The 27,954-nt window shown below is 45.8% G+C and overlaps 1 protein-coding gene and 1 non-coding gene across 2 annotated transcripts; one reads left to right on the top strand and one right to left on the bottom strand.

Moving 5' to 3' along the window:
* Positions 1-283: 283 nt before the first annotated feature.
* On the bottom strand, positions 284-27,923 carry VXN (vexin). Its single transcript, XM_011742178.3, has 6 exons — positions 27,401-27,923; positions 23,099-23,154; positions 13,260-13,413; positions 8,609-8,670; positions 5,137-5,234; positions 284-2,886 (listed from the first exon to the last, which is right to left on the bottom strand). Exons 1-6 carry the CDS (start codon positions 27,468-27,470, stop codon positions 2,703-2,705), a joined length of 624 nt encoding a protein of 207 aa, XP_011740480.1. The 5' UTR covers positions 27,471-27,923; the 3' UTR covers positions 284-2,702.
* On the top strand, positions 17,768-17,874 carry LOC112426740 (U6 spliceosomal RNA). The gene has a single exon (XR_003018143.1). It is a non-coding gene; the product is annotated as a U6 spliceosomal RNA (small nuclear RNA).
* Positions 27,924-27,954: the final 31 nt, after the last annotated feature.

Below are 27,954 nucleotides of genomic sequence, written 5' to 3' on the forward strand. Positions count from 1 at the left end.
GCATCAGCAGGAGGAGGTCGAGCCTGGGGAGGACAGGTCAGGCCAGTCCAGGCCCTGACAGAAGTGACCCTGCTGTTAACTGCTGAGCAGTGCCCATAATATCAAAACCAGACATTGCCTTAGGATGGAAAGAACACGCTGGGTTCTTTCTTACCATCCTTCTCATTTAAAGGAGCAGTGAGGTCCAGGTTCCTAAGTCTTTCCCTTTGTGAAAGTCACCACTTTTATTTCATGAGGAAGCCTAGGCATGCTCTTACGGTGGCACATTAATGTCACAAACAAAGCAGATTTTATTTTTATTTGAATTGGCCAAATAAAATGTTCTATACAAGGCAAACAGTTCAACATGAAATATTTAAATTAAAAATAAATTACTTCCATCCTATATAAATCTCTAGCTGCCACATACAAATGAAAGATATCAGTTATAAATGAAATAAATTAAAATAAATGGTTGTAAGGAGCTAGGTGTGGTGGCATGTACCTGTCATCTCAGCTTTCAGGAGACTGAGGTGGGAGGATGGATGCCTTGAACCCAGGAGTTTGAGACCAGTCTGGGCAACATAGCAAGATCCTGTCTTAAAAACAAACATCATTGTAGGATCCTCTGTTACGACCAGCATAGGTTACTGGTTTGCTCCCTAACTTGGTTCTGGACTCCAACATCTCTATTGAATAAGATTATTGAACAGTCCTTTGGGACAGCCCCTTCTTAAAAGAGCACTTGATGCCCAAGTCTCCAAATCATGTTCAGGTATGAGGACCGGGTGTTCAGAGTCTAAAACAATGGTTGAAGAGCAGAGAATGCAAGGTGGAATCCCAGAAGCTCAGGCTTCTCAGCCACCCTCTGCATTCTTATGGTTCACCTGGAGATATGGAAACAGGGAACTCAGCAAAAAAGCATGCATAGGCACAGAGCAGCAGTCACACATAGCAGTTGAGTCTGAGACCTGTAATGTGGCCAAACACTTCTTTGTACCAACATATGGCAATTTCCAGCACTGTCTTAGGCTGAATTTACCATAGGATCTCTGGTTTTATTAAGTGAGCTAGATTAATTTAAACCTCAGAATTAGAAAACAAACCTTTGGGGGCAGAGTTTAGGCCACAGATGACAAATATACAAGGCATGTGTCAACTAATCCCTCCATGGGCAAGCATTACTAATTGACCACTGCATTCTTCTATCTCAGATTCCATCTCTACACAGCACTTCGGGCAGCCTCTACCCATCAATCATGTTTAGTGTTTGGGATGAAAATCATTTATTAACCTTGGTCCTTCTCTATGTTCTGAACTATTTTGTGTGAAGGAGTAGCTGTAACACAGGCATCGAAGCCTGACACTCACATGAGTTAGGTGCCTTAGTCTAATCATTTAACTTCTTTGAATTGGCATCCATTAAATGGATAGGGCCACCTAATAGAATTGTTAGAAAGATTAGGATGATACATGTAAATTGTCTAGTATCATGCCTGAAACATAGTAGGCATTTAATAGATGATAGCTATAATTATCATTATCATCATTATTATTATGTTATAGTTTTAAGGCTACTAATGTTGACAATGGAATTGATGATGACATTTTCATTGATAGAACAAAAGCATAGTATCATATATGAGGTTGAACCATATGAAATTGATGCTTGTTTTTGACCTACAAAAATGGCAACTTTTTCTGGTTCAAGCTAACATATAAGATATAATAATGTATTTCATTCAAATCCCTTACTTGTTCCAACATTATCAGTCTTCCCTTCAATGGTTGCCCCCAGAGACACACTCTCTCACCATTTTAAAATTTCCCCAAATCAGTTGCTAGAGAGTAGGCAAAGCAGGTAGTCCCCTGGAGAGAAGTTGAGGACCTGGTGTCTGGTTCCACTATCTGGTATCTGGTCCCGTAACCTCCAAAGGCCTCCATTTCCCCCTCTGCAGATTGGGAATAATTGTGCTTTCTTCCACAGGGGTTTTGTGAAGATAAGAGATAATGGATGAGAAAGCACTTTCAAAAGTTCAAATTATTATACCAAAGCAAGGGATTATTGATTCTACTAGACTATGCCACTTCAGAAAACATTAGCAGTCAACATTTAACTTTTAATGTTTTTCTATAGAAAAACTGCACATAAAAGAATAGAGAGTTCATGCAATCATGCCAAATGGCCATGAAAATCAACCTTGAATATACTCTCAAGTGGATATTAGAACTACTAACTTAATATATAGTGCTTTGTCCTTGAAACTTGTACCTTGTCAAGGTGAAGTAAATGCAGTAATGGAAACAGTAAGAACCATTGTGTTTACAAGTGCCTCAAAGTCAATTTACACTAGAAAATCACACACTTTAGAGCAACTCACAAGGAAGACAGAGGAATTGCTTTTTTCCTTCCTTGGAGGTCTTTAAAATGAGCTGAGAAAGTTTAATTTTTTGCTTAAAGATAGAGATACAAACTTTATGACCTCCCAAAGTCACTTTCAGACCAATGGCTTTAGCAGTTCTAAGAAGGGACAGTTTTATATTTTGCCTTCGAGGGACATTTCTTTCCTGTGCTCTATCCCAGGGTGATCAATGAGTGAGGGAGGATAATGGGTTTGGACCAGCTACTAGCAGAGGTGTGTGTGGCTCAGTTCCAATCCTGAAGTGTTTTCCTCTTGTTCAGGGAACCTCGGCCAAAACAGGGCACCTGAAGAGGGTCACCTTTAGTCGGCCTCAAAGGCGCTGTTGGTGGCTCCCACATATTCAGACTTCTTCTTGTGCCTTGTCCACATTTTCCGGAGGATGCCGGGGACCCCGCAGGAAGCACTGCCCGTCAGTGGTAGAGAGGCTTCCACTCCTTGGGGAAGGGCTGGATACTCCTCAGTCATCTTCTTGAGATGTCTGGATCTAAAGAAAAGCCAGGAGTGGGTGGGGAGGGTGGTCCGCTCACAAGCCAGACTTCATTTTTGCCCTAGAGAAGAGTGGCCAGAGCTCTATCTCCTCTGCTCCTCCTCTGTGACCAGGATCCACATAGCTGTAAGGTCACTGTAGGGACCCTCACAGGAACGGCTTCCCCTGGGGAAAGCTTCCCATGGTGTGAATGGAGGAGGTGGCCCTGGACACGCTGGTTCAAGGATTTCAAGTTCTGCTCCTGTCCCCCTGCTCTGGGTCTGGTCTTGCCAAAGGCTCTGCATCCCTACCTCTCCAGCCTCTATGTGAACAAACTTGCTGGAAAGGACAGGTCCCCAAGCAGCAGCTATTGAAAAAGCATGAAGTCTGGGATGGGTTCTTGCTTCCCATCTGCTGTGTGACCTCAGGCAAGCGACTTAACCTTTACCAGCCTCAATTTCTTCATGTGCAAAATGGGGATAATCTCATCTAACTCAAGGGGCTTTTTGGAGGAGGAAAATGAGAGAGTGAAGCATCTGGCACACTGTGGGCCTCAACATGTGTTCATTCCCTACACCCTTCTCCCCTTAGGTGAAAGAAATGGTGGCCTTACTTTTCTTTTCTGCAACCAGGGTCCAGGAACAACTTGAAATGACAATGATTGAGTTTAGAGAGAAGGGAGCCATTTAGAACCCTTTGCAATGCAGCCATGTGGACTGAAAGGGTGGCCTCTGTCACCGCACAGTGAAGTTTTTGCTTGTTTACACCAGCAGTCAGCAACAGTCGTTGCCACTTAAATATTGTACCTCATTAAGATAAAATAAATATGATCCAATCTTTTTGGATATTTATTCGATATAATAGAATCAAAGAAAAAAATTTTTTGTTTTCTCCAGTTAAGTCCCCATACATTGAGTGACACATGACTTGGTTTTTATAATTCTTTCTAGCCAACCTTCTGTCACTCAGAAGTGCTCCTCACTAGCCTGTTCTTGCTCTGACCTCCCATTGCTTTCAAAGTGTGCAGTGCTCAGGCTGACGGTGTAGTCTGCAGCCCCACCTGCGTGCATCCAACATGTTCCCAGGTGCATGGCTTCCCAACTACTAGATGAATTTCCTGAAACATGTTGACAACAGCTTGCACTAAGCTCTCCACACATTATCTCTTTCAATTCTCAGGCCGGGTGCGGAGGCTCATGCCTGTAATTCCAGCACTTTGAGAGATCAAGGCAGGTGGATCACTTGAGGTCAGGAGTTTGAGACCAGCCTGGCCAACGTGGCGAAAACCCATCTCTACTAAAAATACAAAAATTGTCTGGGCATGGTGGTGGCCATCTGTAGTCCCAGCTACTTGGGAGGCCGAGGCTGGAGAATTGCTTGAATACCGGAGGTGGAGGTTGCAGTGAGCCAAAATTGCGCCACTGCACTCCAGCCTGGCGACAGAGCGAGACTCCCTCTCAAAACAAAACAAAACAAAACAAAAACCAAAAAATTAATTCTCACCACAACCCCCTAAGATGGGTACTCCCTGTGATTCCTGTTTTACGCTTTTGTTTTTGAACGGATGGGGACAGGAAGGCTGAATAACTTGCCTGAAGTCATGGTGGGTCGGTGGCAGTTCCAGCCTAGAAAGCAGATCTGAGAAAAGAACCTAACCCTTCGCCGCCCTGAAATGCCTGTAGTGTGGAGGACGTAGTCCGGGGCATACAGGTATGTGCTGAATCGAGTTGAAGACTCACTGTCTTGGTGCAAGGCAGAAGGCAGTGTCACTGAGGGGTGTTGGGGTTATCCACTCCTGCCTCCCTAGCTGCCGGTTCTGGATGAAAGCGAGTAGTCACACTGCAGTTGCAAGTGTGGTTTGAAACCTCTGTACTTGACACACTTCTTAACTGGTGGGCAGGGGACCCTGAACTTACTCATGAGACATTTCTGATGCCCACATGCTTATGGGAGGTTCTGAATATGGCTCGTGATTACATTCATCTAATTAACCAAAAAACCTCCCAAATGACTTCTCCAAGCCTAAAGAGTGGCGTTAATGAAGTGGAAACCATGAAAAACTCTCCCATTTAATCCTACGGAAACAGTTGATGAGGCACTGCAGAGACCCAGGATTATTGGCCTCATTAAAAGGTAACTTGCAGCTGGCATGGGTTTGTGTCAGCCTCTCCAGGGTCTGTCAGCCAGGCGGCCTGGTGCTCTTCTGGGGAAGGAAGGATCAGGACAGTGGGAGGCCACAGGCGGTGGGGCCAGAGACGCAGCACTTACCCTCTCATCAGAACAGCTCCCTTCTCTGTGCCCATGACTGTCGCCTCCAACGAGGCAGAGGTCGGAGTTTTCACTGAGATCCGGGGCACTGGCGGAATCTGCCATGAGGAAGCGGGAGGGAGTGTGAGGATGCATCTGCCTTCCCACTCTGGCCCTGACTGAGGCCGTCTGCAAGTGGGGATGACTGAATGGAACCACCACCGCCCGGGCATAGTCCTCATCATTCAGCAGGTGTGGGACTGCCTGGGAGGGCTTGATAAACAGTGCCGGGCCCCACCACCCCAGCTTCCGAGTGCGTGGGTCTGCTGTGGGCCTGAGAATCTGCATTGCTAACAATTCCCCAGATGCTGCTGGTGCTGCTAGTCCTGGGACTCCACTTTGAGCCACTGACCTAGAGAAACTCAGGAGAGAGAAACAAGAAACTGGAGACAGCGCAGCTCAGTCTTATGTGGCAACTGCCACCCTCACACTTCCATCATCACTGGTGTCCAATTTGTTACTAAATTCTGCAGATTCTTGCTTTGATTAGGCTGCGTAGGGTAGGGCCAGCCCAGCCTCTCCGTTTCCTCTGCTGCAGCCTTCAAGCGACGATGACCTCGGACCTCCTTGCTTCCGAGCAGATCCACCACATTCCTCATGCCCCTCCTTGGGCTCTAGAAGCATAAGTCACCCCCACCCCCGCCCAACCACCTTGCAGGGCAGATTGACTCTGCAGCTGTTCCTCCAGGCTCCTCAGCACAGGATGTCCTCATCTATGCAGCTCGGCCTCCCATTGGTCCCTGTGTGTGTCAGTAGCTCCACTGCCAGCAGCGGGTGCTCCCTTCTCTGATGCTCACACAGCAGCACCTCCTCCTTCACCCTCTGGCTCTAGGCCTCATCTGTCTCCCCTTCAAAGCTGCTTCCTTCAGGAAGCCTTCCCTGAGGCTGGTGGCCCACGGTGATCTTTCTCTGTCCTCAGATCCCCACAGCACTGAGTGTCTATGTGAGTAGCAGGGTCTGGGACTGGACCACTTGGCAGCCCTCCTCACCCGTCCCAAAGAGTGGACAAGTACTCAGGAACATAGAGAGTTAACGGAAAATTAACCAGTGGCCTAACTAGGGCTAAGTCCAGAGGCCGCTTGGACAATAGACACACTCTGTGCTGTGTTCTTCCCCCTAAGCCCTATCCAAGGCTTCAAGTCACCACATTCCTAAAATCGCTGGGAAATTCCCGGTCAAGGGCACTTTCTTCATCCCTCCTCCCGCCCCAAGCTGGCTGACTGTGGGCAGAGCTGCTGCCACCTGGTGTCCATCTGAACGCTTCCTTCCCGTTAAGCCATGGGCCGGTGAACTCCCACACCCCTCATCTCTGGGTGAAAGGCCTTGTTCCCACTCTTTTCCCCTGTCCTTAGGCCAGTCTCACCCAGCACACTTCAGCACTGACTGGGATTTAGCTGTGTGAGCCCTGGATTGCTCTCCATGCTGAGGTCACGGATCTCTGATAAGCTGTGGGACCCCAGCCCCAACTATCTCCAGGCCCGAGGAAGGGTCTGTTGTGCTGCCTCCTCTTCCTCTTCATTCTTTTTTTATTTTTGAAACTGAGTTTCACTCATGTTGTCCAGGCTGGAGTGCAGTGGCAGATTTTGGCTCACTGCCAACTCTGCCTCCCAGGTTCAAGTGATTCTCCTGCCTCAGCCCCCCAAGTAGCTGCGATTACAGGCATGGCTCACCACGCCTGGCTAATTTTTGTATTTTTAGTAGAGATAGGGTTTCGCTATGTTGGCCAGGCTGGTCTCAAACTCTTGATCTCAGGTGACCACCTGCCTCCGCCTCCCAAAGTGCTGGGATTACAGGTGTGAGCCACTGTGCCTGGCCTCTTCCTCTTCATTGTTATTCCCTCCCTTTGTAACTATATCCCCATCACCACCCTATACCCTCCCAGCTTCCTCTGGACTCCTGCTGTCACTGCCTCTCTGCCAAGGACACTGTCTGAGGCCAGCTTAAGGGCTGGGGCCAGTCAGCCCAAGATTATGGCTACCTGCCTCCTTTTGACCTTGCTTTTTCTCTGGCTCAGGTGAGGGCAGCTGTTGGAACTGTCACAGCCTGATAATCTTCCCTCGACATCAACCGCCCAGACCTCCTGGTTTCCCCTGAGTACCAGGTTGGGAAGAGGAAACAGCCCTGTGTGTGGTTTTCCTAGAATAGCAATAACCTAAATGAGATTCCCTGGATTAGGTCTCCTGCCCAGACCAGGAGTGAAGCAATCTCTGTCCAATTTGTTTGTGACGATGAGGGCCTGGCACAATAACTTGGGTCTCTTCTGCTTCTCACATTGCACCACCTACGGATCTTGAGAGCGGATATTCAGAGTCTAGGATGCCTGAGCTGACCTCACTTCCAGGCACTGCTGACTCTGCTAACCAAGAGGGAACCCAACATTCACGCCTAGAGATGAGAGAGATGTACTGATAGGCCTGGAGACGTGCCACTCCATCTCCTTCAAGGAAGGACAGCTGCCCAGCCGTGGGAGGGAGGACAGCAGGGTGGGTAGCAGAAAGCTCTTAATTCCTTCAGGTGGGCTTGGCTGTAGAGGGCCACCTTGTCAAGGTCACACCCTTCCTGGTACAGCCCACATGCCTTGATGGAGTGAGAAGGGAACATAAAAGCTTGGTCATTTTGGCCTGACTCAGACCAGTCTGAGTGGGTAATGCTTGTCCCGGACCTCCCCACAAGGTGTTGAAGCCCTAGTCCTGGATGTGACGGTATTGTGAGCAGGGGCTTTGGGAGGTGATTAGGTTTAGATGAGGTCGTGAAGGTAGAGATCCTATGATAGGGTCAGTGCCCTTATAAGAAAAGGAAGAGATGTCAGGGATCTCCCTCTCCCCACATGCACAGAGGGAAGGCCATGTGAACCCACAGTGAGAAGGTGGCCATCTGCAAGCCAGAAAGAAAGCCCTCACCAGATACTGAATCTGCTGGCATCTTGATCTTGGACTTCCCAGCCTCCTGAACTGTGAGCAGTTGTTGTTTTAGCCATCCAGTCTATGGTATTTTCTTACAGCAGCCTGTGCTAACTAAGACAGTGGTGTCTGGTGTTTCATAGCGCGTGAGAACCTCATATCTCTTTTCCCCTGTGACTGTGCTTGGGAATTAGTCAGGCATTTCTACCTGGCAGGGTCCTGTGATAGAAACCAGCCCATCCCGCCCCCACCCGCACCATGTGTAAGATGTCTATTGGATAATAACTTCTTTTGTTTGCCTAAGACCTGAATTTCTTACAAGAAAGAGAGAAGCAGCCAGGGATGTTCCACAAGGGCAAAAATTAGAGCCAACTGAGAGCTTTTAGGAGCAAAGAACAGCCAGTTATGCTTTTCTAATAATCCTCAGGCCTGGAACAAAGAACACTGAGTCTCTCTTCATGGCACAGGAGAATTAGACATGAGCAGAAGCTTAATGCACAACAGATACAACTAAGCAGGCTTATTCTACTTACCAGAGATTTTCCATATGCTCGATTCCCACACAGATTTGATGTTTTGGGTTCAGAAATCCCCACTGCAACATTGAACAGAGGAGATATTACTCAGTGGTACTTTGTGTTCTGCCTCCCCCTGGCTCTGCATCAATTACCTTGTTAGCCAATCAGCCATGGCAGGGAATTCCTAAAGGCCTTTGTACCAAGCAGCAAAACCAGGCAGGAGGGTCAGGCCATGAGGCAACTGTCACTCTTCTAGGGGAGCTGGAACTAAGGCCTAAATAAGATCAGTGTGTCTATGTACGTTCATTAACTATAACAAACATATCCCTCTGGTGGAGGCTGTTGATGGGTAGAGGCTGTGCTTGTGTGTGTGGGGAGGCTGTGCTTGTGTGTGGGGGCAGGAGGTATATGGGAAACCTCTACCTTCAGCTCAGTTTTGCTGTATACCTAAAACTGCTGTACAATTAAACTCTATTTAAAAATAAGATCACACGTGTGGATCATTTAGCACTATGTCTGCATGCTGTAGGTGCTCAGAATGTGCCTTCAGCTCTTCCTTCCTTCCCAAGGCCTCAGATCGCAAGACGTTAAAGAGGTTCTCAGAGTTAAGTCTTTATCGCTGGGATCAGTTATTTAACACGGTGCTCTGGATGCCCCTCTGAAAATGGGCAGAGAACACTTCACGCGCGTGCTGGGAAGGAAGTGCAGCCGCATAACATGGAAGGACCGGAGTGTATCAGATCAGAATCGTGGGACGCTGGCTTTACGAGAGGTATGGGTGGAGAACCTTGGAGAACCTTCTTTCTAATGCCTTTATTCCTGATGCCCCAACCTAATTCTGAGTAGGTTTTGCCCTGAAGCTTCTGAGGATTCAGGTGTTGAGCTGAGGTAGCTGACAAAACATAGGGGAAAGCTGGCTTTCAGCACAGGTCTCTCTGGGGCAGGTGTCCCAGGACAAGCCCCATCTGACTGTACTACAGAATCTAGAAATAACTCCCCTCCCACAAGAAAATACCTTAATGCAAATGAAATCAAGTATTACAAGACTACCAAGATTAAACTATAATGAATGGAGCCCTGGCACAACTAATAATAATAGCAGCTCACATTTTTGTCTGTACACCAGGCACTGTGCTGAACATAAACCGTAAAAGTATTATCTCATTTAATCCTCACCACAGCCTTTCTTTTCTTTTCTTTTGAGACAGGGTCTCACTCTGTCATCCAGGCTGGAGTGCAGTGGCATGCGCAATCTCTAGCTCACTGCAGCCTTGACCTCCTGGGCTCAATCAATTCTCCTACCTCAGCTTCCGGAGTAGCTGGGACCACAGGTGCACACCACCACGCCTGGCTAATTTTTGTTTGTGGAGATAGGGTTTCGCCATGTTGCTCAGGCTGGTCTGGACTAGTCTGTACTTTCCAGTCAAGGAAACGAGGCTTTAGAGATACATAACAGTTATGATAAAGCCAGGTAAGGGTGATTTAGGGAGTAGCGAACTGACTTTGGGTGGTCTTTCAGGGTTAAGGAGGCTTGACTGAGGGACCCTCTACCCTGGCTAGGAGAAAGCGGAATTTGCGAGGTGGAGAGACACAGGGAAGGCAATCTGCAGAGAGAACAGTGTCAGGAAAAGTCCTGGGAAGCAGGATATCATGGAGCTGTCACAGAACTACTCCACGGCTCAGGGCTGTTCTACGTGATAGAACGGTGAGGACAGGGGTGTCATAGGAGGTAGCCTTGGAGACGTCAGTGTGGTCTGGAGGGCAGAGGCCAGGAGCGGACACAGTACTTAAAGCTGAGGGCGCACAGGGGCAGATTTCTGCTCTCAAGTGGACCTCTCTGGTAGCCTGGTGGGAGGGGCTGGAGGCTGGGCCCTTCACTGATGATGTTCTCTACACAGTGGAGATGAAGGGAGGGGGAGCCAGGGTAGCTCGAGGTAGGTTTCAAGAGGGCTAGGAGAGAAATACCTAGGAGTTGATGCTGTCAGTGTTTCATGTCGAAGGGGTGGGGAGGACAAGGTGGCATTAGGGAAAACATCCTGGGGACTTGCTGGGATGAAGGATAATAGCCCCCACTGAGAAGGGAGGAAAGGCTTGAACAAGTTGGTTCTGAGGTGCCTGAGGACATCTCAGAAAAAGTCCTGGAGGCAGCTAATTCTCCCAGGCCCAGGCCTGGGGACTGCCCCATTTCCAGGCACCTGAGAGTTTCTCAGTCAGGTCTCTGCATTCAGAGTTCCTACAATTCCCAAGATTCCCCGGAGCATCTTTCTCCCAGGTGAGACAGCTACTGCGTCCAGGTGCTGTCTATGGCTCAGGAAAAAAGCAGTTCCAAAATCTGAGCTCCCTGGAGACAGGCACCTTTCTTGACAGGAGGATGGTCTGGCTTTGACTCAGAAACATTCCCTCCCTCCCACCCACTCTGGAATCTATCAGATTGGAGGAGGTGAAGGAATTGAACCAATCCCCAGCCCAGTCTCTCTCTCTCTCTCTCTCTCTCTCTTTTTTTTTTTGAAACCTCACTGGCATATTTCCTGCATGAGCTGACTGTCACGTGCTGGGCAGATTCTCTCCATATCATAACTTATTGCTCTTGTCTTTTAGAATAAAAGACTGACTCAGGCAGCTCAAGCTTCCACAAACTACTTAGAAAGGAATGAAAGTGATCCCTAAAACTAAACAGTTGGAAAGACATTCCCTGTGAGGAAGAGGCACTAGCTAGGGAATCAAAAGACCTGAGATTTATCTTGGCTCTGTTGCTTACAAGCAGTTCGACCTTGGGTAGGTCAAACAGTTTCTATGGTTTCAGTTTCTTCTGGAAATTGGCAGAGGGGCAATTGCAGTAAATCAGAGGCTCTCTACGTTCAGGGTGCATTAGAATCACGTGGGGCGGGGGCAGTGAAGGGTGGTGGGGAGAGGGTTGTTAAAACACAGATTAATGTGCCCTAAACCTGGAGTTTCTAATTCCATAAAATTTGCATTTCCAACAATTTTCCAGGGACTGCTGCTGCTGCTCCCGGGACTCCACTTTGAGAACCATGCATTAGATCATCTCTAAATCCTTGCTGCTCAATATGTTGTGCCCAGAGCAGCAGCATCTGGAAGCTTGTTAGAAACATAAAATCTTGGGGCCTACCCAGTCCTACTATATTTGAATCTGCATAAAAACAAGATTCCTAGGTGATTCTTTTGCATATTAAAACTTGAGAAGCATGGCTCTAAACTCACTTTATGATTTTATAGAAAAGATAAATATTCTGTCTCTTCTTCTTTCCACACACACATGCACCCACCCACCCACCCACCCACCTATATATAGACACAGAGAAAAAATCTATCTCGTCTTAATTTGCAAGGCAGATTGTGGTTTTCCTAATGCTTTCAAACTCTGCATACATATACGTGTATGTAACCACTTAATAGAGAATATAGCTTGATGTATAAGTTCTTATGCAAAGGATCAGAGGAGCAGGATTAGGTTCTTAGCAATCAAAGAAATCTTGGTGGCCTGGTCTAGCATCTACAAAGGGAAAACTCAAAGATGGAAGGGACTATACTCAGTAGAGTCTTATTTCAGTTCTTGTAATATACAAAATTGCCAACGCCCAAAGGCTTTCCGAAGGACACCCTGGACTTTCTATTGTGTATTTTTGGAGTTAAAATATGAATAACTTTAGGTTGTGGGCATAACGGAAATAACCTAAACCAGCAATTAAAGGCAAAATACCATCATGGACTTGGGTGGGCTAAAGGCAGATTCCTGGTTAGCTGCTTGGGGTGGAAGCCATTAAAAAAAAAAATAGTATCTAAGGTAAAACTATAATGTTTCCAGTTTTCAAGACAAACTTACTCCTACATTCTTGTTATAGATTGTTGTTTGGGTCATTCAAATTTAGAATGGTAAGATTTTATGATGGCAGTTTATGAAGAGCCTGTACAATTTTACACACACACACACACACATTCTGTGTGTGTGTGTGTGTGTGTGTGTGTATGTGTGTTAAATAAATTATGTGAGCCTCCTTTGCTTCATGGGTCATGATTTTCTCTACCCCAGAGCATTCTGATTTACACTATCTCTAGAATACAGTAGCACCTCCTGTGGAGCAAGATGGTAGATAAGGGCCCATCTCAGTGGGTCATGCTTATAATCCCAGCACTTTGGGAGGCCTTAGCCAGTGGATCACTTGCATTCAGGAGTTCGAGACCAGCCTGGGCAATATAGCAAGACCCTGTCTTTTAAAGATAAAAAAAATTAGTTGGGCATGGTGGCTGTGCACCTGTAGTCCCAGGGAGGCTGAGGCGGGAGGAAGGCTTGAGCCCAGGGCAGTTAGCTGTGATTGCTGCCACTGTACCTGAGCCTGGGCAACACAGTGAGACCCTGTCTCAAACGAAAAAAAAAAAAAAAAAAAGAAAAAAAGTATTTACTCATTACGTACACCTAGGAGTGATTGTTTATAGGTAGAAGATGTGTGGGGCTAAGGTAAGGCCTGACAGCAGGTGCTTTTGTGGTGGAAACAGCATTTACTTGGGAAAGCACAGGTGCTTGGTCACCTGGCGCGACTGAGGCCGCAGCCACCGCCAACGCTGCCCTGACCTGGGCGTGTGGGTGGCTCTGAGTGGGTCCCTGCGCCCAGGGAGGTGCGGGAAGCTGGGGCCGGGACTCACGTACCGGGTCTGGCAGAGGTTTTGGTGGGGTGGGCTGTGGGCGGCCGTGCGGTCTGGAGCCTCCCGAACCTGCGGCCGTCGCCCGGGTCCCTGCGGTCTCCGCGGTGGGGCAGCAGCTCCAGGGGCTGGTGCGTGTACAGGTCCGACTCGATCACCACCTGCCGGGCGGGGGAAGTGCGGTTAGCCCACTCCTCTGCTCGGGCCTCGGGACCCACGGTCCCCAGGGCGGGAGCTTTGCAGATGGAGCTCGCGTCGAGCAAGTTTCTTGATCCTTCCTGACTCCAGCGAATTCTAGTGGCAGCGACAAAACCTGGGCAGGAAACCGGCCAGAAGTGGCTGCTTTATTTGACTTCAGACTGCCAAATGGTGCCATGGTGCAAGCAAATGAGGGTTCTGGAGGGGGCAGGGGTGTTCCTCAACAGCAAGCCCTTCACAGAGTTAGGAGCCTGGGCCATCAGGCCAGAGATCTGGGCAGGTCAGCTGCCCCGTCGCCTGACATGTTTTGACAATAGGACAGGCCTTGAAACGAGGGCAGTTCTGGAGATCGAGGTCTTACAGTCTTTGTAGCTGAGTGGACAACACCCTTGTTCATGCAGAGGACAACTTTTTGGATGCTCTAGCAGAGCGAAGACCTAGGGAGAGGGCTCAGGTCCAACTTAGTCTCAGGTTTTTAAAAAGAAATAAGCTGCTGGCAAAATGGAGCAGGGGGCACGGGGTGCTCTCCTACCCGCGCCCCCACTTCCCAGACCAGAGTGCCTGAGTCAGGGTGGAGCTGGGAGATGAATTTCCACTGGGTGTGGTTCTGTGCACGGAAATCTTGATAAGCCAGAACAAAGGGCCCAAAGCTAAAATGTTTTCAGTCATCACCACCTGCTGAGTAGTTATATTGGGAAGTTACTCTGTTAGAGTCCACCAAAATGGGCCTTACATTTTTTTTTTTTTTTTTTTTTGAGGTGGAGTCTCACTCTGTCACCCAGTCTGGAGTGCAGTGGTGTGATCTCAGCTCATTGCTAGCTCCGCCTCCCAGGTTCACACCATTCTCCTGCCTCAGCCTCCCGAGTAGCTGGGACTACAGGTGCCTGCCACCACGCCTGGCTAATTTTTTATATTTTTAGTGGAGACGGGGTTTCACTGTGTTAGCCAGGATGATCTCGATCTCCTGACCTCATGATCTGCCTGCCTCGGCCTCCCAAAGTGTTGGGATTACAGGCGTGAGCCACCATGCCCGGCCGGTATTTTTTTTTTTTTTTGGAAAAGAATGTAATAAAAATACTTAAATCATTGAGATAATTTAAGTGTAAAAACTTGAGACAAATACTAGCCATTTTATCTTACTATGGAGAGTCGTGAAGGGGAATCTTGGTAGTTTGGGCTCTGATCCTGAATATTTATATATAGGCAGGACACTGGGTCATTCATTCTGGGGGTGGGGGTGTGGGCAGCCCTTTCATCACAGCTGTTCCTGATTTTATTTTCATTCTCTCAGCATCGCTCTCAGAGAGGAGGAGTGAGGACTGCTGTGGAGTTCTCAGACCCACTTTGTAGAAGGAGGAAGTAAGGCAGGATGTGAAGCCTGGAGTCCACAGGAAGACTGCCGCTGCCTTCCAACATTTCCTCCTCTGAAAGGGAGACAAATGTTCGCTTTCAGGAACAAGAACCACCACCTCCCCATCTCTTCTCTGCATGGTGGGGAGGGAGAATGGGGAGGGAGAGAGTGGAGTGACATTAGCTGCTCAGCCCAGCAGCCAGATGGATGTAGGAGGTTTCCTGGGGCTGGCAAGGAGGCCAGCTATTTCCCAGGTTGCGACTGGGGACGTGCCTCCTCCAGCCCACCAAAGCATGCCAGTAGCAGGAAAGGAAAGAGGAGAAGGGCCCAGTTCTGAGCCTTCCTGTTTCTTAGCTGGGCCTGATACTTGGTTCTCATTTTCCACAATAACAGAGGCTCTGAGATGGCTGCAGCTCAGTGGGTTAGGCCTGTCCCAGGAAACAGACAGCTAAATGGATGCATGTGGCCTCCTGAAAGGCTCCTGGCAGCCTGGTTTATTTTCTGGTCTATAGGACACAGTCTGAGTTTGCTGCTGGTGGTCTTAGAACACACTGGTCTGAGAGGAGGCTTTTTAGCATCCTGAGTTTAGGAGCAAGATTAGAGAATTAGGATGGTGGTATGGGATGTTAATGAGCAGGGAGGAGGAGAGATAAGGGTTGAATGCTGAAAGTTTCCTTTTTTCGGCCAGCAAACTGTCAGCTGAAGTCGGGGAATGTACTAGAGTAACAAGCGTTACCACAATAAAGTAATACTCCCTTGCTGGTCATAGAGAGGTCAAGGTAGGAAAAGCAGAAGACACGAGCTAACACACAAGCCTCAGGATCCCATCCGCTGACATCTTTGATTCACACTTCTGCTTATTTGTTGCCTAGATTGCTGATAGGCAGTTAGAAAGACAGTCAAGAAGACCGAGATAATAGAGAATCACAATGCTTTGGGGCTGAGGGGATCCACAGAAATGTTCTAGCCCAATTCTAGCCTAATTTTATACATAGGGAAACTGAGGCCAAGAGAGGCCATGTGTCTTACTCAAGACCACAGAACTGTAAGGGACAGAGCCAGGATGAGAACCATGGTTTCATGCCTCCTAAGTGCGTGTTCTTGGTAAACCCATAGAAGTGCCTACATTCAGGCTGGGCGCAGTGGCTCATGCCTGTAATCCCAGCACTTTGGGAGGATGAGGTGGCAGATGGCTTGAGCCCAGGGGTTCAAGACCTGGGCAACATGGCAAAACCCTGTCTCTACAAAAAAAACCCACAAAAATGAGCTGGGTGTGGTGCCATGTGCCTGTGGTCTCACCTACTTGGGAGGCTGAAATGGGAGGATCGCCTGAGCCCAGGAGGTTGGGGCTGTAGTGAGCTCTGACCATCCCACTGCATTCCAGCCTGGGGGACAGAGTGAGACCCTGTCTTTAAAAAAAAAGAAAGGGCCTACATCCAGATAGGAATTTTCAAGTGCAAGTGCAATTGGTTGCTCTGTGCATTTCTTTTCTTTTTCTTTCTTTCTTTCTTTCTTTTTTTTTAAATTTTGAGACGGAGTCTCACTCTGTCACCCAGGCTGGAGTACAGTGTGGCATGATCTCGGCTCACTGCAACCTCTGCCTCCCGGGTTCAAGCAATTCTCCTGCCTCAGCCTCTCAAGTAGCTGGAACTACAGGCACATGCCACCATGCCCGGCTAATTTTTGTATTTTTAGTAGAGACGGGGTTTCACCATGTTGGTCAGGCTGAGCTCGAACTCTGATATCAGGTGATCTACCTGCCTCGGCCTCCCAAAGTGCTGGGATTATAGGTGTGAGCCACCGTGCCCGGCACTCTGTGCATTTCAAAAAATCAGGAGAACCCCACAAATATTTCTCCTCACAAGCTTGAAATCTGGGAAGAATGTGACCTTTGCAATCTCATTTATCCATCTTTTCTGATGGCTGACCGCCTGCTTATTCTGAAGGGGCCACAAATCTCCATCGTCGTCGCTCCATGCCAGAAGGCTTAACTGACCCACATCTTTGTGTAAGTTTATCCTCTTGAGCTACTCCTATGATAGTGGGCATCGGGATGATCAAAATGTCAATAAAATTGTCTAAGAATTAAACAAATTAAAGACTGGAGAGACCGTCTAGAGAAGGAACAGTGTGAGGCTTTGCCTTGAATTTGGAAGAAATACAATTCAAGAAGAGTGAGAGAGGAAGGAAAGCTGACATTAAGCATCGCTCGGGGAGGAAAGAGATATTTGAGAAGAAGGAACCTGACATCCATCCACATGGTAGTCTAAGGGATGAGAAGAGACACAAATACAAATTTGAGGCCATAGGAAGTTGTAAATATGGGTACAGTTGCAAAATAAGCATTATTTTCCTCATCAAGATAACCAGTCACAATTGCTTTTAGATCACCAAGTTGGAGAAGACAAAGACTCAAAGGGAAGCCAAGGATCAGTTGGTTAGGGACACAAGAGACCAGAGACAATTCTTTCCTTTTTGGGATTCACTTTTCCCATCTGCAAAAGGAGGAGGTGGACTAAGAGACATTGCCTGTCTTCTAATTTGAATGGTCTGTATGACTGGGGCTGAGTTTTACAAGCAGAGGCTGGGCTAAGCTAACTGTTAGGGGAAATCAGAAATGCAGAGGAAAGTGCAAAAGGCCAGAGAGCACTCCTGCGCTGTCCACCTGGAGGAAGACTGAATATGGGAAGACAAGAGCCAAACTTCTTGACCAAAAGACTGAAAGATCTGTGGTGAAACTTTCTTAAACTCCAGATTACCCACGGACAACTCCTTCTCTTTCAATTTTTGGGAATACCTCACCCACTGCTCCTTGAAAGTTGGGAGCATTTTCCTTCTAGACTTTGGGATTGAATTTTCAGGGACCATGAGAAGGATCAGAATCAGTTTCCCTACAATCAAATTTTCCATCCATTAGAAACCCTTCTCTTTCTTAACATACAACAGGTTCTCGAAAAAGGCATATAGTGCTTGCTTCAGCAACACATACACTAAAATGGAAATGATACAGAGAAGAGTACCATGGCCACTGTGCAAGGGTAACACGCAAATTCATGAAGTATTCCATATTTTTACTACACGGCCATAAAAAAGAACAAAATTGGCTGGGCGTGGTGGCTCACACCTGTAATCCCAGCACTCTGGGAGGTCAAGGCGGGCAGATCATTTGAGGTCAGGAGTTTGGGACCAGCCTTACCAACATGGTGAAACCCCATCTCTACTAAAAATACAAAAAAAATTAGCCAGGCATGATGGCGGGCACCTGTAGTCCCAGCTACTCAGAGTCTGAGGCAGGAGAATCACTTGAACCTAGGAGGTGGAGGTTGCAGTGAGCTGAGATCACGCCATTGCACTCCTGCCTGGGCAACGGAGTGAGATTGTCTCTCAAAAACAAAAAAACAAAACAAAAAAACCCAATAAAACAAACAAAAAATCACATCCTTTGCATCAACATGGATGCAATGCAGCTGGAGGATATTATCCTAAGCAAAATAACACAGAAACTGAAAACTATATACTGCATGCTCTCACTTTTAAGTGGGAGCTAAATATTGGGTACACGCAGACACAAAGATGGAACTAATAGACACTGGGAACTCCAAAAGGAGGAGAAAGGGAAGGGGGAAAGGGTGGAAACACTACCTATTGGGTATTATGTTCACTACTTAGGCGATGCTATCATTAGAAGCCCAAATCTCAGCATCATGCAATATACTTATGTAAAAAACCTGCGCACATACCCCCTAAATCTAAAATAAGGAAAAGGCATATAACTGAGAGAAATATAGGCAAAAGACATGAGTAAGAAACCTGTAGGGAAAAAAACGTTGAAATGATCAATACATCTATGAAAAGACAAAGAATCACATCAATAATTATAGAAGTACAAATTAAACAGGATATGTTTACCTATCTGATTGTCAAAGACTAACAACATTGATGCCACACAGTATAGGCTCAGCTGTTCTGGAAAAGCTGTTTTAAAACGTAATTGCTAGGAATTTGTCAATGGCTATAAAATTGTTTCAATGTTTATCTCCTTTGGCCTAGGATTTTCATATCTATAAATTTATCCTCAGAATCATTTAAGAACATAAAAATATGTTCAAGAATTTGTTGTGGCATTACTTAATAGAAAAAAATGGGGAGCCCTATTTATTGATAATTTGGTTAAATAATGAATCTAGAAAACTTCAGGTTTGGTTTGGGTAAAACAAATTATAGCGCATTCATACAATGTTGTATTATACAGCCGCTATAAAGAATGAGGTAGGCCAGGCATAGTGGGTCAGGCCTGCAATTTCAGCACTTTGGGAGGCTGAGACACTAGGTTTGCTTGAGTCCAAGAGTTCAACACCAGCCTGGGCAACATGACAAAACCCTATCAAAAATAATAATAGTAATAATAATAAATAAAGATTTAAAAATGTTTGTGTATATAAAAAAAGAATAAGGTAAAGCTTTATGGATGAATTGGCATAGAAAGATATTCAAGATTTATTAAGAGAAAGAAGCAAATTGCAAAGCAGTACATTATCAGATAATAAGGCATAATATAGTTTAGTATATGGAAAGTTTTCACTTAAAAAAAAAAAAAAAAACCTGGGCAGGGCGTAGTGGCTCACGCCTGTAATCCCAGCACTTTGGGAGGCCGAAGTGGGCAGATCACCTGAGGCCAGGAGTTCAAGACCAGTCTGGCCAGCATGGTGAAACTCCATCTCTACTAAAAATATTTTTAAAAATAGCTGGGCATGGTGGTGGGTGCCTCTAATCCCAGCTACTCAGGAGGCTGAGGCAGAAGAATTGCTTGAACCCAGGAGACAGAGGTTTCAGTGAGCCGACATGGTGCCACTGCCCTCCAGCCTGGGCAACAGAGTGAGACTCTGTCTCAAAACAAAACAAAACAACAACAACAACAAAAAAACCAAAACCAACCAAACAAACAAACAAAAAACTGGCTGGGCACTGTGGCTTACACCTGTAAATTTCAGCACTTTGGGAGGAGGCCGAGGCGGGGAGATTGCTTGAGTCCAAGAGATTGAGACTAGACTGGGTGACATAGTGAAATCCTGTCTCTACTAAAAGTACAAAAATTAGCTGGGTGTGGTGGCCCATGCCTGCAGTCCCAGATACTCGGGAGGCTAAGAAGGGAGGATCACTTGAGCCCAAAGGGGTCAAGACTGTGGTGAGCTAAGACCATGCCATTGCACTCCAGCCTGGGCGACAGAGTGAGACCCTGTCTCAAAAAAAAAAAAAAAAAAAAAAAAAGCCCAATACTTATTGAATGCTTATATGTGTCAGGCTCTGGACTAAACATTTTATATGCATTAAATCATTTGCCAAAAAATGAGAAAAAAATTTAAAAAAATAAATGTGGCTTTTGTTGCAGAAGAAAAAAAAATCATTTGCTCCTTTCCATGGTTCTTGAGATATATTCTCTTATTATCCTTATTTTAATGCTAAGGAAGTTGAGTTCCACAATAGCTAAGCAACTTGCTCAGGGTCGCATAGCTAGAAATGGATAGAACTGGGATTTAAACCCAGGCCATCTGACTCTGAAGTCTACATATCTAACCCCTCTCTTCTGTAGCTTCTCAGGATTTGCTGATAGTATACAGTAGTCCCCTTTCATCTATGGTTTCAGTTACCCTTGGTCAAGTAGGGTCTGAAAATATTAAACAGAAAATTCCAGAAATATTCCATAGGTTTTAAATTTTGCACCATTTGGAAAAGTGTGCTGAAATCTCACACCAATCCACATAGCCCCTCCTGGGGTATGAATCATCTCTTTGTCCAGGGTCTCCATTCTGTGGACAACCTCCACTTGTTAGTCACTTAGTAGCCATCCCGGTTATTAGATTTAAAGGACATAGTGATACAGGGTTTAGTACTCTCCATGGTTTCAGGCATCCACTAGAGGTTTTGGAACATATTTCCTGCAGATAAGGGGGGACTACTGTATTGTATAAAATTTTATATAGCATATACTGCTTTTGGATATAAAAAGGTAATACATTTATATACATGTATATATTTACATGTATAGTATATGTACATGTTATATACAAACAACAGCTAGTAAAACTCCATCTCATTCAAAGGACATTAATTTTTTTTTTTTTTTTGAGGCAGGATCTCACTGTTTGCCCAGGCTGGAGTACAGTAGCATGACCATGGCTTACTGTAGCCTTGAACTCCCCGGCTCACATGATCCTTCAATTTCAGCCTCCCAAGTAGCTAGGACAACAGGAGCATAGCACCATGCCTGGCTAATTTTTTTTTTTTTTTTTTTTGAGATGGAGCTGCTCTGTTGCCCAGGCTGGAATGCAGTGGCACGATCTTGGCTCACTGCAACCTCTGCCTCTCAGGTTCAAGCAATTCTCCTGCCTCAGCCTCCTGAGTAGCTGGGATTACAGGTATGCGCCACCATGCCCAACTAATTTTTGTATTTTTGGTAGAGATGGGGTTTCTCCATGTTGGCCAGGCTGAGCTTGAACTCCTGACCTCGGGTGATCCGCCCACCTCGGCATCCCAAAGTGCTAGGATTACAGGCCTGAGCCACTGCACCTGGCCGCCTGGATAATTTTTTGACTTTTTTTGTAGAGTCGGGGTCTCATTATGTTGCCCAGGCTGGCCTCGAATTCTTGGGCTCTAGCTAACCTCCTGCTTCAACCTCCCAAAATGCTGGGATTATAGGTGTGAGCCACAGTGCCCAGTCAAAAAACATTTTTAACGGAGAATAGGCTTTTGAAAATTGAGATACTTCAAAAATTGAAAGGCTATCCTATGAAAAATTGTCGACCGGCCGCGGTGGCTCAAGCCTGTAATCCCAGCACTTTGGGAGGCCAAGACGGGCAGATCACGAGGTCAGGAGATGGAGACCGTCCTGGCTAACACAGTGAAACCCCGTCTCTACTATAAAAAGACAAAAAAACTAGCCAGGCGAGGTGGCGGGCGCCTATAGTCCCAGCTACTCGGGAGGCTGAGGCAGGAGAATGGCGTAAACCCGGGAGGCGGAGCTTGCAGTGAGCCGAGATCCAGCCACTGCACTCCAGCCTGGGCAACAGAGCAAGACTCTGTCTCAAGAAAAAAAAAAAAAGGAAAAATTGTCATAGAAATAGAAACTCCAGTACAACCAAGAGGAGACAATTCAGTTTCAACTTTAAAGCACAAAGATGTATTGACAGTTTTTATGTAAAGACATTTATATATAAAATGGGAATTGCACAGCATTATTAGGCTCTAAAGACATGTAAGCTAATTTTAGAGTAAGCCATACGCATGTTAAAGCAGCAAAACATAATACAAAAAGAGGAAAGCCAATGCTGGTGATATTGGTGGTAAATGGACAAGCACTACTGGAAACCCCCCTGTTGTTCAGAATTCCTGACAGTATGTGACAAAACTGTAAAAAGAACTAGTTTGAGCAAATCACAATTCTCTACATCTAGCACAATGTTTGTCACACACAGTAGGAATGCAAATATTTGATGAAGGAGTGGATGGATGGATGAAATTGTTCTTATCCTTTTACCTGTTTATTCTACTTTGAAGCCTATGCTCTGAGGAATTAATCCAAAAGAATAGTATTTTGGCCAGGTACAGTGGTTCATGCCTATAATCCCAGCACTTTGGGAGGCCAAGGCAGGTGGATCATGAGGTCAGGAGAGCAAGACCATCCCGGCCAACATGGTGAAACCCCGTCTCTACTAAAATACAAAAAATTAGCCGGGTGTGCTAACATGCGCCTGTGGTCCCAGCTACTTGGGAGGCTGAGACAGGGGAATCCCTTGAACCCTGGAGGCGGCGGAGGTAGCAGTGAGCCGAGATTGCGCCACTGCACTCCAGCCTGGTGACAGCGCGAGACTCCGTCTCAAAAAAAAAAAAAAAAAAAAAAGAATAGTATTTTATATAAATACATTCATTGATGTGCTATTAATAATAGTTAAAAAAAAATGGAACATTATGAATGCCAACAATAGGAAAACACCTAGATCAGGAATGCTATGTCCATATCATGGACTCTGTTTAAACAAGAAAAAAAAAATGTGTGCATAAAACAAGGCTTACTCTCTGTGCCTGGAGAAAATGGCAGAATAAGAGGTCCAGTTCTGGGTCAGTCGGTGTCTGGTTGACATTTGTCAATTATTTTGGTTAAGTGGAGAGCAGAGAGTGCAGCACCATGGAACATTGAAACCCTCCTGGCCACTGAGAGCTGGGGAGGGAGAGTGAAGAAGCCTGGCATTGCTTTTTAAATGAAAGTCAACCAAACAGCATCAAAACTAAAGTTTCCTTACATTCTTGGTCAAGAGGTGTTGAGAGCTTTTGGCTCTTCTTCTGGCTGGACTGGATACTGCAAAGACAGAGAGAAAGAAATGGTTTTAGACAACACCAGCGAGGCTGACATAGCTATAGTAACAACACTAAGAAGGCTTGAATCTCTGGCAAGGCAGGGGCATAGAGGAGGAGATGGGAAAAAGAGACAGGGTCATTGAGATCGAAGATGTTACTTGGCTTGAGTACAGAGTTCATAGCTGCATTACTCACAAGAGCTGAAGTTTGGGAACAACCCAAATGTCCACCAACAGATGAATGAATAAACAAAATATGGTGTCTATATGTGATGGAATATTACTCAGCCTTGAAAAGGAATGGAATTCTGATACATGCTACACATGGATGAACCTTGAACACATGGCACTAAGTGAAATAAGCCGGACACAAAAGGTCACATAGTCTACGATTCCTCTTAATATGGGGTTCCTAGAGTAGTCAAATTTATAGAGACAGAAAAACAAACAAAAGGACAAAAAACCAAATTTGTAGAGACAGAAAGTAGGATGGTGGTTACCAGTGGCTGGAAGAGTGGGGGAATGAGTTAGTGTTCAATGGGTTCAGAGTTTTAGTTTGGGATAATGAAGAAGCGATAGGATGGATGGGGGTGATGGTTGCCTAACAATGTGAATAGACTTAATGCCACTGACCTGTACACTTAAAATAGTTTTTAAAATGGTACATTTTGTTATTCATATTTTACCAGAATTATAAAAATACTTAAAGGAATTAACCATTAAAAATGTTACTTGGTTGGGAAAAGGTGTGGATTTTGTTGAAAATGGAGACACCAGGCGTCTGTTTTCCATGTTGCTGCTAGGATGATCCACCTACAACTTAAATCCCACCATGTCCCTGCCCGGCTTAGAACAGAAATGACTTCGTGTCAAATATCAGATGAGTGACAGACGAGTGCTGGCCTTGTTATCTTCTGCAAAGCCTGAGAAGCCTGCAGAAACGAATGCTGGTTAGCAGCCAGAGCTCCTGGCTCCCTCCCTTGGCTTGGTGTGAATCTGAACTTGATGCTTTGCCAGTTACCAGCTATGCGACTTGGTTAAATCTCTCTCTCTCTCAATCTCTCTCTCTCTCTGTCGCACTTTCCTCCCTTCAAGACAGGGATCATAATGGCACCTACCTCAGAAGGCTATGGCAAAGATTAAAGGAACTCATCCTTAAAAAATCCTTGGTCTAGCACCTGATGAGGAATGAATTCCCAGGAATCAGAGGTAGTTATGATTTTCCTCTTTTTTCTGCAAGATGAGGGCAGGTGGGAGGAGTAGGTGATGGCTACAGATGATAGCATTCTGTTAAGATTTCTCTTTCTGGAACATTCCACGTTTCCTCCTGCTATTCCCCAATTCCCCTCACCACCCCTTCCCCATTGTTGCTTATCCCAAATGAATTATTTTGAATGCTATGGTGTTGTTCACCCAGAGTTAAATCCACTGAAATAACTTCTGGCACAACTTTTTCATAAAACCACGACGTTTATCTATTGTAGTTACTGTGAATTGTGCTGACGAAATCTTTCCCTTAAAGGGCTCTCATCCTTTCAAGAAAGTAAAACCACACACATGTTCTCACTTACAGGATTGGTCTATGTCCTGTGCCTTTCAAAATACTTAAGAAGCAACATAATATTTGCTATTGCCATATTTTGGGGAGGTTTTAAGATGGCTCAGTTAAAAAAATGTGTATGTAGATATTGGGCTGAACTCAATATGTATGTGTTGGAAACAGGGATGTAATACAAAAACAATAAATGTAATGATGGCTCACGTTGCACTACCCTGGGTGATGGCTTGTTTATCTCTTTTACAGCAACTTCACAAGGTAGCTACTCTTTGTGAACTCCCCTGCACAGATGGGGATGCCTGAGGGATAGAGGGGCCACACAGTCGATGTTGGAACAAGGCCCACACTCCTAACCACCAGGCTGCACTGCCCATACTGCTGAGGTTGTACTGGGGAAGGTTTGGTTACTGAACATCCTTAAGCATGGCTAACCCGCAGCCTTTGGGAAACGGCACACCAGGGAGGAGCCCTTGTTAGATAGAATCAAGCGACTCTATTTATACAGTTAGGGGATATGGAATGTAATGAAGAGTTATCACTCTCTCTCATGAGTGGCGACTCAAGACCTGCTACCGCTGTCTTCTCTCATGGAGAGCCCTCTGTTTGGAGGCTTTGGAGAAGGCCAGTGAGGCCAGGCAAGAAGTGAGAAGAGGTGGACTTAATTCATCCATGATCTAATACAAAATGGCCATAATCCTTTTCTAGAGAACAGCTTCCTGAGCACTGAAATGTCCGTGAATACCAGTGAATACTTTGTTTAATACCAGGAGGTGGCCATGAATGAAAATGACAAGGAAAAAAGATAAGATTACATATTTATCTTTGACGGATCATGTTGATTATTGTAAATACAAAATAAAATTGGAAATCACTTTGTAAGTGATGTATTTAATGGTGCTAACTACATGCCAGCTACTGTTCTAAATGCTTTATATACATACTCATTTATTCCCCATATGATCCCGGAAGATAAGTTGTTTCTCCCATGTATAGCAGTGGAAACTCAGGCCCAGAGAGGTTAAGTAGCTTGCCCAAGGTCAAACAGTGCAGAAGTGGCAGCAGTCCCTTAACCACTTGGTCTTTCACTTTTTCTCCCTTTAAAAATTTTGTAAAGGGAAATGAATGATAGAAAATAAACACATGTAACATTTTCATATTTGCTTCTACTTTGTTTTCTTCTCACATACAAGAAACACAAAATCAGAGGCAAGGTTTTGGTTCTCTTTCTACCCTTCCCTAATTCTCCTTCCCTACCTTCCCAAGGCTACTGAGATCACTAATTTTATCTGTATCTTTCTGGTGTATGTTTTAGTATTTTTCTGTAGATACATATCCATAAACAATATATAGTATTGGTTTATATTTTCAAATTTACAGAAATGCTATCATACATATATAATTTTTCAGCCTGCATGTTTGGCACTCAGCATTATGCTTAGATCTACCTATGTTCATATGCATACATCTAGTTTATTCCTGTTGACAATGTATAGTATTCCATAGCATGACGGCACCGCATTTTAACCATTCCCCTCTTCATGGACACTTAGGTTATTTTCAGTTGTGCCCTCTTAGAACCAATGGCACTGTGAACATCCTGGGGTAAGAGGAGTTCCACCCAAAAGCGAAACTACTGATTCCCAGGGTCAACTTGGACTTGCAGAGTTTCCAGAGGGAATTCCGACTCCTGCACGTGGGCGGCAGACTCCCAGCTCTTTTCCCTCTCTCTGGATCTGGCAGTAAATGTCTAAAGCTTAATTTATGTCCTGCAGGCTGTCTCTTTGTGGCCAAACGGAATCTCTCCCTCCCCTGCTGTGCAATGGCCCTGTCGGCGGCTGACACAGGGGAATAAAGGAATTGTTTGAATGTGGACTCACAACACCAGCAAACACCCAGCCCACTTCATTCAAGGCTGACAATGAGACCAGGGGCTAAGCCTGAGTCATGGGGATGGATGGGAGGGGGCAAGACAGGAGCGCAGGCAAAGAGCAGAGGCGGCAGGAGAGGGGGCCATGCTTAGGAGGGGGTGAGGGGACTGCCCAGGAACCAGACACTTGGACTCATCAGAACCCTCACACAAAGCCCTTAACGCCATTCACTGAGGACCACAAGAGCTTATAAAGTCAAGATTCTCGTGTCGCATTCTCTGGCAGCATTAGTCGCAGGTTAAGTTTGCAAGGTGGCCCTGGGTTCTGTGGAGAAGCCAGTCCAGGGTCAGGGCGCTCTCTGCTTCATTGGACTTCAAGCAGCCGCCGGGAGTATTTCTCCGCACATTGCATGGCACAGTTAGAAGTCATACTTTTAAGCCAGCTGTTCTCATTTCAGAACCCACTTGCTCACTGGAAAAAATGAAAGTCTCTATCTAGCTGCCCCGGGATTTTGTTTTCACCTGTGTCCGCAGCAATTGCTTGCTGTCACTTCCATTGTTGTACTGGACTGCTGGTCCTGAATTTAATGAAACAGGGAGTATTTAGCTGCTCTCGCCTTCCCCTTGATGGATTGTTTCTCAGTGATTGATGTTTATCCTTGTGCCTCTTTCCCCCCTTCAAAAAATCAAATACCATCAAAACAGAGAGTCCGTCAGACCCCAGAGACCTGAGGATAAACCGTAGTAAGGCAGCATGTGACTGTCCTTCCCCTCCTGCCTAATATGCCACGTTAAGGAAACGGTAAAGGGCAATTTCACTCACCCTTGGAAGGAATCACGGTGGTGAAAACTTCTATGTTCTCGTCACTGCAGCTGTAAATCTGATGCATCATTTCAGCCTTCTCTTCCCGAAGTGCCTGGCAACTGGAGGCCTCTGTCTCTGGACCCCTAGTCGCGAGGCATCCTAATCCAGTCTGGCTCAGGGATCATTGTGCGGGTCCACAAAAGACAGGCTGGTGCTGTGAGCTCATCTCGTTCCAGTCTTCACTGCAACATTTTCTAAACCCATCTGTCCTTTTTTTTTTTTTTTTTAAATGAATCCTATTATTGCAAACTTTTGATTGAGCCTGGAGGCTTCAATCCCCTCCCAGCTAGGATGTATTTAACATTTTTATTTTGCGGTGTCTGCCGCAGTGAATTTGGAAGTCTTTTGTGAGGTGACGATGAAGTGAAATCGCCTACTCCGTTAGCGTCAAGCTTGGCTGGAGAATTTCCACCAAAAAGGAAACGTGAATTTTGGTACCAGCAATTCCCTTTCTCATTTCAGAAATGAAGGGGTTTTTTTTTTTCTCCCCTCCAGGAGAACGGGATATTCAG

Source organism: Macaca nemestrina, chromosome 8, assembly GCF_043159975.1.
Source record: "Macaca nemestrina isolate mMacNem1 chromosome 8, mMacNem.hap1, whole genome shotgun sequence".
Taxonomy (NCBI): domain Eukaryota; kingdom Metazoa; phylum Chordata; class Mammalia; order Primates; family Cercopithecidae; genus Macaca; species Macaca nemestrina.

Bases quoted from the DNA above. Each gene is read 5' to 3' on its own strand.
- VXN (XM_011742178.3), bottom strand. From the start codon at position 27,470: ATGATGCATCAGATTTACAGCTGCAGTGACGAGAACATAGAAGTTTTC. The intron at 13,414-23,098 runs GTAAGGAAACTT...CCCGCCCGGCAG, and splicing joins AACACCTCTTGACCAAGAAT to GTGGTGATCGAGTCGGACCT. The intron at 5,235-8,608 runs GTAAGTAGAATA...TCCTCATGGCAG, and splicing joins GAGCATATGGAAAATCTCTG to ATTCCGCCAGTGCCCCGGAT.